Source organism: Solea senegalensis, linkage group LG6 (genome assembly GCF_019176455.1).
Source record: "Solea senegalensis isolate Sse05_10M linkage group LG6, IFAPA_SoseM_1, whole genome shotgun sequence".
Classification (NCBI taxonomy): Eukaryota; Metazoa; Chordata; class Actinopteri; order Pleuronectiformes; family Soleidae; genus Solea; species Solea senegalensis.
The window spans coordinates 22,800,412-22,811,426 of NC_058026.1; the positions used below are offsets into that span (position 1 = coordinate 22,800,412).

The 11,015-nt window shown below is 37.4% G+C and overlaps 1 protein-coding gene across 1 annotated transcript; it reads right to left on the reverse strand.

Moving 5' to 3' along the window:
• Window positions 1-1,933: 1,933 nt before the first annotated feature.
• helt (helt bHLH transcription factor) lies at window positions 1,934-3,746 on the reverse strand. The gene is made up of 4 exons (XM_044028997.1): window positions 3,621-3,746; window positions 2,999-3,103; window positions 2,710-2,806; window positions 1,934-2,500 (listed from the first exon to the last, which is right to left on the reverse strand). Exons 1-4 carry the CDS (start codon window positions 3,645-3,647, stop codon window positions 2,034-2,036), a joined length of 696 nt encoding a protein of 231 aa, XP_043884932.1. The 5' UTR covers window positions 3,648-3,746; the 3' UTR covers window positions 1,934-2,033.
• Between the last annotated feature and the right edge of the window lie 7,269 nt (window positions 3,747-11,015).

Below are 11,015 nucleotides of genomic sequence, written 5' to 3' on the forward strand. Positions count from 1 at the left end.
TCCTCAATTTATTATTATTCATGTGATGTGCTGCGGCTAAATCTCTCTCATCTGGCAGCACATTAGCACATTTTATTCTTTCCTGTTTAGAGTCAGGATTTAAACCAATATTGGGGCTGTAGGGATCCAAGTATTCCTTCAAAGGCTTTTCCTCTTTTATCGTATTGTCACTGTTTCATCTGCATGGCCACTGTTTTTCATTTCTTTCATTTGGCCTCTTGTTGCACGTCTTTTTTGGTGCGGGGCTGGCTAATATGGGCTTATCCAACCATCCAAGCGCTTAATGTGGGTTTATCCATGCGTCCATTATCTAGCCATCCATCCAGAAATGATTGTTGCATACATACATGTCAATATACGAGGACACCTGCACCACCTCACTGTTTTTTAGTGCCTCGTTCAGGTAAACAGACGTCTAAATTGACACAGGACAAAGACGTTTGCACTCATTCCAGCTTTGCTTCTTTGCGTCTTCCAGCTTTGCTTATAGGTGTTTTCTTGCACTCCTGTCAGAGAGAAACTTTGATTTCATGGTGTTGATTATTTTTCTTCGCAATCACTCAAGGATGAAGCACAAGGATGCAGAGATTGTTCTCCTTTCACATGCTCCACAATGGAGCTCCTTGGTTTTTTAAAAAAAAGAAAATAACAAGGATTTTCTCTCCCCCTCTTTCTCTTTTTACCTCTTTCTTCAATCCAACTCTATACAACTCACTTAAAGAAAGGAGGTTTTCTGAGAGCACGTTAATGCATTTATTGAGATCACATATAAGAGACACAAGCTTGCCAAAAACTGTTTTCTTTTGATACGCGTAATTCCTTATTCTGTCGGTGGCAAAGAGACTTTAACTCAGCTCAATATGGCTTTTCTTCACAAAAAGAGAGGGGAAAAAAAGTTTCAAAAGCTCAAGAGCATTTTGTTTTTCTCAGAGATCTATGAGTTTAATTCAACGTTGCTCTCTGAGTTTGACATTTACCTGAAGAAAAATCAAACTAGTCAGTTTATTAAGGCACATGTGAAAACCTCTTATCTAATTTAAGGTTTTAACATGGCTTTTAGAATCATGACTATTTATTTGTATATGTTGGGTATGTAGATATTTTTTTGCAGTAGGGTGGAGTGAATTGGAAGTGGGTGGGAGGTAAGATAAAGCAATAACAACAATATAAACATGTGAAATATAGGATTTATCTTTTTTTTCTTTTATTTCCTGTAATTGATACCTGACTTATATATTCCAGTTGTATCTGTCCCATATGTGTTGGACAAAAAGAATAATAATAAAAATAAATCAGTCACAATAAACATATATATATCTTTCTATATCTTGATACATGGAAATATTAACTTACTTTTTTTTTGTTTTTCTCTAACTGAGATCCTAGAACTTCTAAAATCTACTCACAAATGAACATATTCTTCTACTCCTGTTAATACTAAAGAGGTTATTTTCATCTATCAGCTACTTAAATTATTATTATTACTTTTATTATTATTATTTTTTTTAATAAATGTAAATTATAAAAAGGGGTGTGGGGTTCATCAATGGTTTTGTTAAGTGTGGGGTTTGTTTAAGTGGCTCAGTGGAGCCAGGCTCATGTCTGCCCCCTGGAACCTGCTGTGTCACCCGTTAAACCTTAAGCAGTTCAGCCTTTAAACAGGTTTGTGGACCAGACTGAACAAAAGCTCTTTGGTCCATATCATTTTCAGCAGTGCCTCTGGCTCTATATAAATTGTAGGATATAAGATCTTGGCACCTTGTTTTCTATAATCTATTTTAATTCAACAAAATAGATCACCAATAATTCGCCTATGATTGAAAATGTATTTGCACTTGTATTATGAATCAGTGTTGTGTGTCTTTGTTTGTCTTTGGAGACTTTTACGAGACTCAGGCTGCGATTAACCAATAAAGAATTGTGACAAAATGAGTAGAATTTTAGTCAGAAATATTTATTCACAGTATTTACAGAAGCAGTTTCCGTCATTCACATGTATATAAATAAAATAATAAGAAAACAGCAAAAATGATTTACATGGCGTGTTGCGCACTGTGCAAACTAAACGTGTTTGCGTGCGTGTGCCCGATGAAGTTGAAATAGTGGTGATCGAGTCCCTGCACCGGTGACAAATATCCACCGTGCTGTTGTGTGTGCGCAGAGAGTGGCACGGTTGGGTACGAGATGCCCGGGCTGCGTGCCGAGCTGTGCCAGGAGAAGTGTCCCGGTGGACTCTGCTGGTACACGGAGTCAGATGGACTGTGGCTCTGGTGCTCCGGAGACGAGTGCAACTGGCCGAGGTATTCAGATGGTTCTGGCAACGAGCCGAACACAGGCTCGGTGATCACACGGGACTTTGACTGTAAGAAGGCGAGGATCCGTGCGTACTTGATGTCTTTGGTTTCAGCTCTGTCCTCTGTGGTCAAGTAGTGCACCAGGTTCTTCATACACTCGTGGTATCCGTAATGGAAGTAGTTCGCAAACTCAGCCAGAAGTTCACCTGCAAATAACCAACGCAGCAGCGGTTGATACTCTATCCATTTCCAAACAAGGTGCGTAAAAGTGGAAACTAATATAACAAACTAAAGCAAACTAAAATTTACTAAATTTCACAAACATACACATAATAAGCGATTTATCTGTAACCAACATTACATTTGAACGTCGGTGATTTGATGCGTAAAGGGGCTGCGTAAAAGGTTTACTGACCTTTTTCTCTTCCACGGGGGAAATCCGCTGAGTGCAGAGCTCGCAGATACTGCACTGTCATTTCTAAGATCTCAGCCTTCTCCAGTTTTCCAGAATTCTGGAAAAAAAGATTTCACAGATAAAATTAATAACAGAACAAAAAATTAAACAAATGTTTAACAATAATAATAACTATGCGCATAAATGTTAATAAATCATACACAACACGGGCCATTCTTTAAAAATTGTCAATACTTTTATAGTAGACTAACGATAAATTATGTTCATGAATATTACACATGTCCATTACCTGTTTTGCAAGTGCCATTGGCACCGTTTTTCCCAGTTCGTTAAGGCAGCGGTTAATACGGTCCCGTCTCCGTTTCTCAATGACTTTGTGAGAAATCGGAGTTCTCTGTAAAACAGGGAGATGTACAACATGAGCACCAGATATCGTATCAGCTGAAAACAAAGTTAACAGAAATAGGCAGCGGGGGGATAAACACGGGGAAACGTCCGTGCATCGTAGAACAATTTTGCGCGCCGCGCGCTGTGTTGCTCCAGAGCGCGCAGCGGACACCTGCGCTTGTGCCAGTTTGTATAAATGTGAGTTCCCAGTCATCAAAGTTAACATATCATTCATCAAATTTAACACATTGTAACATTGTTAACCACTTTACTGTCACCAGATATTGCTTAAATGCCAGACTGGTTATTTCAAATGAATTGCGCGCCTTAACGCGCGCCACAAGCAGGTGCAAAATAAAGCTCTGTTCCAGTAGCGTAAAAATGACTTCAAACAGTAGTCCGATATTTTTTCTGTTACAGTGTAAAGTACAAAATCCAAATTTTCAACTTTCACATGTTTTAAAAAACCGCCATGTAGCAAATATTTCACTCCTCCAAACGCAGCGGTATGCTGAGCGCATTACCTTTCTGTCTTTCATCTTCGATGCCATGGAAGAATTTCTCCAAAACGTCTTAAAAAATGAGTTTAGCTGGAAGGTGCAGCGATGTGGTGCTCTGACATGAGATGGAGCAGACTGGAGTTTGAGTGGAAAACTAGTCCTTATAAAGGGATCCTCCAAGGGACTCTGGCATTCATGGTGTAAATTATTCCATGGGATTATAGCCATGCTTTGGATAAATGTGTGCATTTAGGATCAGTTAAAGAAATAGTAAAAATCTAAAGCCATGGGCTAGCAGGGGGGCAAACCTGCTTTGTTAATCCACGTGGCTGTTCAAAAGACACGTGATTACTTTTGGAATATTATTTGCATAGTAAGAACCAAAGCGGGAGACAAGAACTGGGCGTTGGGATCGCCTGATCCGGCGGGGCGCACTGTGCGCACTGAAAACAAAGCCGGCGAAAAAGAAACCCTCCTTCTTCCAACTCGCGTTTCTCACACGATCGCCTGTTTACAAATCCCAGCAAGCGATCTTAACTCTCATCCAAGCCCGGTCCGAGGTTTAAGGCCTGTCCAGTGTCATTAGAGTAATTAAGTAAGCCTTTAATAGGCTGTTCCGCCAAGTTCAGGGGAGATCTTTTGGAGACAGAGTCCCCCCGTTTGTTCTCGGCGTTTCTCACACGACTTGGTGACACGTCCATCTTTTATGAGAGATGGCAAGCTTTTTGTTTACTTTCTTTATTTTGTTGGACTCCTCGGCAGGTGTGTGATTAGCCCTGGCACACGAGCGTCGCCTGCGTCAAGGCCAGCGTCTCCAGCAGCCTCTGGCACACGAGGGTTACCCACCACTGGAGACTCTTTGGAGAGGCTCAATTTGTATCCTATTATCCTATAAGAAAATGTCTATTCAGTCGAATGAATAGTTTCATTGGCCTAAATTTTAATAATGCTGTGAAAGAAAGGGAGAAATAAAGAAGAATGCAGCTGGTGTGAACGCGCATTATTCCCCGTCACCTGCAAGATGGATAGCCTGGAGACCCCTATTCATTTGCCTAATTTCGGTCAACTTAACAAACTTTGGAAGAAATTATACTGCCATTGTTATGAAGGGTGAAGCTTTCTGATCGAATTAACAGCATGTTTTGATCCGGTAAATGTCATTAGAAAGAAAGAAACAATCGCGTTTAAAGGGGCCTGGGTAATGCGCCAAGTGGAGACGCCAAAGCGCAAACTGCACAAAGGCTGCTGGTAAATGCCACAGGGGACTTTTGTACCCTCACATTGCTCAAGTTTTTCCCCCCCAAACAAAGGGCATTATTTTATACTTGAATACATTTCATACAACAATTGGCTGTTTTCTTCAAACATATTTTCACAGCAAGGTTAACAACAGATTGATTGTGTGCGCTCCGTCTCACAGATTCAAACGGCTCTCATGCGCCAAACACTTTGCTCCGACTCTTTTTTTATTATTATTTCACTGAGAACGTTTTAATCTCAAAACGTTCACTGTGCTTGGATATATTTGATCCCGCGGGTAATGTCGAAGAATAAAAAGCAGCTGAGGTTGATTTAAAAAAAAGACATCTAAAGCGTTTGGAGAGTGTTGAGAGCACCATGGAGAGAAAGGCGCGAGCGAGAGGGACGGGGGCATAAAATCCAATTACTTCACTGTGCACTGTTTAACACTTTTTATGTGTCTCTACTTTTAACTATACACAGATTTAAGAAATAACTGAATGAAACACTGGAAGTTTTTGCTGACAGATTTTTGTAGCGCCGCGTGTTGCGTCACAACGAAACCAAAATGATGCGTCAGGATATTTGTTGGTCACATTTATTGCGCCACTTTGATGTGAAGTGTATTCATCCATTGTGTGACATGTATCCGATGTGGTGACGAAATGGTTAATATGTGTCTATTTTTTTAAAAAAAAGAAAAAAGAAAAACTTCTTATCTATATTTTTACCTCATCATATCCTATTTTATTCCAAGTCATGGTGTTTGAGAGTTTGACAGCTGCACAATAGTTTTTTTAAACATATATTTGTATAAAAACTGACATTATAATTCTGAATTAGACAGAGACTGCATCTCTGTATGACATTAAATATAATAATATGACACCATTTCGGTCATTGTATTATGTTTTATTGCCTCATCAGTGGTAGGAAATGTGATCTAATGGCAGGATGAGACTGGACAAAACGAGTGAGGGAGAAAAAATGAAAATAAGTAACACCATATGAAAAATAATCATTTAAATCAGTGTGGACAACTACAGTACGTGGACTGCAGTGATGTGGCATGGATACTGTAACTGTTTGTTGTTTTCCACAGCACCCGAACACAACAAAGACAATCATCTACTTTACTCTCAGTTTGGTCATTTTTGACACACGAAAATCAAAAATAAACACGTGAAATCATCCCTACATTGTAAATATATTGTCCTAAACTTCAATAAGAATTCAATCAATTCAAATCCATGAGATGCACTGTCTGCTTTTTGTTTCAGATCTCCAGCGGTGCCATGTGTAACATCTGTACGCGAGAAACACAGACAAACCTCCTGCCACGCAGCCTAATTAGTGACAGCAGCTTCACGTGTATCAGCACTCTGCGTGGATCGTGTGTTGTCAAGCGCTGCGCTGTGACCCGTGGCGACCTCTGTGGGTCCCCGACACAATCCTTTGGCTTGGTGCGCCACCCTCAGCCTGAACTGCAGCAGTTCACACGGTCCCCAAAGAGCCCTCGTGGAAATAATCTGAGTTCAGTCTCCATGGTTCAGTAGATACAGGCACAAAACAAAAAAAAAATAAACAAACAGAGTACGTTAAAATATTTGGGTTTTTCAAAATAAAACCTAGAAAGGTTTTGAATTCATATCACTAAAGATTATTGATTATTGCAGTACCTCATTGATGACAAACACTTTGATATGACAAATAAAGTCTATGTTTTACCACTAACTAGCATTTACTGCCCCACACTGACAGGTTCTGAAGATTTTTAATAAGTAAAACACTGGGAAAAAGGTGAAAACTGCTCCCTCCTGTGGTGTATTATGGAAACTGCAGTCGTTTGATTGAAGACACAACAGGAGGAAAAAGGAAAAGACAATTTATTATATAAATATAATTCTGCAAACTGCCTTGCTGTTTTGCTACATTACAGATAACATTTGTGCACATAAATATGATTCTATAGTGAGAGACATCTATATATACCAGTAATATTATGGGTTTATGACTGAAAACTGTCGTCATTAGAGCCCGGATTCAGTATCAGTAATGCTTATACCACAGCATTTTTTGTGTTTCTGTAATGTTTAATGCACCAGTTTGTAGAAGCTCTTTAACCAAAATGATATTTTTAAAGCTAAAATATAATTATTATTGTTTTACTGTTTTACAAAAACACAGCAAATACAGTAAAAAAAATGCACAATCATGATAATTTCAACTAAACCGTGCACGATACTGCTGGAACCTTGAGTCAATGACAACCACATTCTTCACAAAATAAAAGTAGACTGAACAAGTCAAAGTTCTAATAGTGTGCAACAGTCACCATTAGATTTGTTGTTTTAGTGACGCCATAATGAGCACAGCAGAGGGAGAGTAATGAATTACATTTATTCACGTTACTGTAATTGAGTAGGTTTTCTGTGTACTTTCAAAAGTTTTCAAAGTTATTTTTTAAAAAAATGTGTGGTTTTTTCATGTGTTTTATTTTGTCAGCACTTTTTTCTCCTTGTCATTTTTGCACAACACAAGAAGGAACCCAACCTTGTTAAAAAAGTAACTTTTAAACAAATTTTAAACAAGCTACACTTTTGTTAACCACTATTTTATCAAAATAGTGGTACTTTTACTAGTGTAATATTTCAGGACTCTTTCCCAACCACTTCATTGGAACAAATCCAGAAAAAACAGGAAGTGTGTATGCAGTTTGTGAAGTACAAATAAAACGTAGTTAAAGTGTTAAAGTATTCAGTGTGACCTACCTTTACACCCTGGCCCTCTTTATTAAGAGTGGAACCTAATTAATGTAACTGCAGTTATAAAACACATTCACAAGTAATAAGCAAAGGAGTTGTAGTGGACTTGTAGTGGACTCCAGCTCACATTGGTATAGTGCAGGGGTGTTCAACCTGTGGCTCCTCAGACCCTCTGCTGTGGCTCCTTGAAACTTTGACAAATGTTTTTTTATTATTATTTAAAAGCAAAAGCGTCTGCTCCGTCTTTGCATCCACATACAAAGAAGATTATTACGTTAAAGAAAACTAATGAAATAACAAAAACTAAAATTGAAAAAAGAAGTAGAAAGTAAAAATAGAAAACTAGAGTTTAAAAGAAAAGATAAACATTTACAAAACAAACTCAAATTGTAGCTTGTCTTTGTAAATGTATTTCAGCCTTTGAGAGGTGTCTCACATTGTAAACAAAAACAAATTGAAAACATTTCATTAACCCTAACCCACGTCATCATAATGACATTCATTCATAATGAAATGTTTTCAATTTGCTTCTGTTTACAATGTGAGACATGCAGGTTAAACATTACATTTATTATGTCGTTAATTGGGTTGAGTTGGTTCATCTAAGTGAATCAAACCTCTCGCTTGTAGACTGTTATATTTGATTTAGAGATGGTTGTTCATTTGTCCTCCTACGTTTTTAAAATGGCATCTTTTGTTGGGTTTTTATGACACACAACACTTATTATGACCTTTTTGCATCTTGCAAACGCCATATTACAAAAAACTAAAACAAACATTAAAACTAATAAAAACTGAACTAAAACTGAGCATTTACAAAACTGAGCAAACCTGCTCTAAAAACTAATTCAAAATAACTAAAAAGTCAAAACTAGATAAAAACTAAAACTAATGAAAAATCCAAACTAACCCTAAATCCCTAAATAACCTTGTACACAACACAGCTTTTCTTACATATGAGTTCATAAATACTGCCTCGTTTATTTCAAAGTGGGTCACTTTTTATTTTATCAAATTTCCACACATAATGAAAGGACAAATATCTCGAAATTTCTGTGGTTTATTTCAAAAAACAGGTAAAAACCTTTTTTTGTAGTGCTTAAATTTCATGAATGCAACAAACAAGTTATTTAATATCTATATATAAAACTTATTACATGATGTCATCTTCATGTTATGGGTCAAATATCATTTGTGGCTGTAGATGAATTATATTTGGGTGTAGACAGATGGGTCAAAAATGTCTCTTCTGATTCACCAACCATGGTGCCTGCACAGTTTTAATGGCTGACGAACATTTGGCCTGTCTGAGAAAGACTATGTGTGATTGTGTGTGAAAGACTGACAGAGAGAGACAGTTTAATAAAACAACAATTGTGCATGTTTTGTTTTCATAGGATAACTGCATGTTGCATGAAATCACTCAGTAAAATATCATTGATACCGTTAATAAAAACTGTGATAATTGTTCGGAGTAAACACTGGAATCAATGTGTATGCAACTGAATACATAATATTCATCATACAGTAAATTGGATAAAAAGATAATATGGTGGCCCTCCATATTATTTTTTACCCTTCAGGTAGCTGTCGGTCTCAAAAAGGTTGGCGACCCCTGTTCCAGAGATTGCAGAGGTATAGCGGGTAATGAACAAGTAAATAAACTTACAAAACAAGCTGTTGGGAAAGTAGAAAGAAAGCAAAATAAAGCGTTTCAAATGAGAAAGGAAAAGTACAGTGTGGAAGGGAATTATGGATGAGTGGCAGCAACTTCAGGCCACCATCAGATTAAGAAAGGAAATCTGTATCATCATGGGGAAACTTTCAAAAGACAGATGAGACAGTACAGCACGTACTGAGAAGAGCAGTGACAGGCTTGAGTGTGGTGGAATAGAACGATTCAAACTTTCTTAGGATTGACAACAGGGCTGATAACTCCAGAGGATGGCAGTGGTGCCACATCATGATCAGGGGTCTCGAACTCAAACCAACTGGGGGCCAGTGAGTGTCCAGTCTGGTCATGAGGGGGGAAACAAGTTCAACTAGAATCATCATCAAAATCACAATATTCCATCATAACACAATTATGATATTGATGATGGTATTTCACAGAATTAAAAGGTAAAAGTGTTGAGAAATGGAACATGCAGTGCACAAAATAAAACATATTTATGATGCAAATTGAAATACAAAATCAAATAATAACATATGAACAACTTTAATAAAGACACTAATCATGCTCATTTATATGTCATTTTATATTAAACACATTTAAAAGTGTGATACAACTTTAGGTACTAATATTATTATTATAATAGAAATATTGCTCACTGTTCAGTGTAGCTGACAATAGCTAACAATCATAATGAGTATATTCTGTCTGTAATCTAGCTCAGAGGTCTCAATTACTGTGTATTAATTGTATTTGGCCCACCCTTTAATATGAAGTTATAATGAGAAGTGACCATGAACTCCTTCACCTGCAACTAGATTATAGACGGAATCTAATATTAAATATGATTGTTAGCTGTCATCACAAACAGTGAGCAATATTTTTATAATAATATTACCTAAGGTTAAATAAGGAATATTGTGATATTTTAAGCTGATTTCCTAGTAATTTAACTTTTTTTTGGACACTCATTGGCCTCCAGGTAGTTTGTGTTCATGACAATAGCTAAAAATCATATTTAGTATTATATGCTGTCTATAACTTAGCAACAGGTGAAGGAGGTTGTGTTTGCCACTTCTCATTGTAACCTGATATTAAGTGTGGCCACAGGTTTGACACCTCTGACCTACAGTATATAAATTACTCACAGACTGACTTAAACCACATATAAATTGGTCTATTTCTAATAATTAACAGCATAAATGCAACAAAGAAAGATATCAGCTCTAAAATAAAGTTATCGTAACTTGTAAATACATTACTGTAAGAAGACAACAAAAGACAGAATCATGTGCGTAACCTGTTCATATTAAAAAGCTAACATTTAGTGGTACATTTAAAAGTGTGATTCATATTCAACCTTATATTATTATAAAATCATATTGAGAATTATTTTCTGTCTATAATCTAGCTACAGGTGAAGGAGGTTGTGGCCACTTCTCAATAGAACTCGATATTAAGGGGCGGGGCGAATAAAAGTGGGACACATGCAGGCCGCGGGCCACAGTTTTGAGATCTCCGCCTTAGAAGAAGAACAACAATAACAACAACAACATACTTTGAAGACACAACATTAAAGCCACGTCGTGTACAGTCTACAATATAAGGCTGCGTGTGTTTGTTTCATTTGATCCAGCGCATCCGCCCATGTCGTCACAGTACTGACCAATGGCAGCAGGTCTCTCAGACTCCGAGTCAATCAACGGGCTCTGTGATTGGCTGAGAGCTGCGGAAACTCAACGT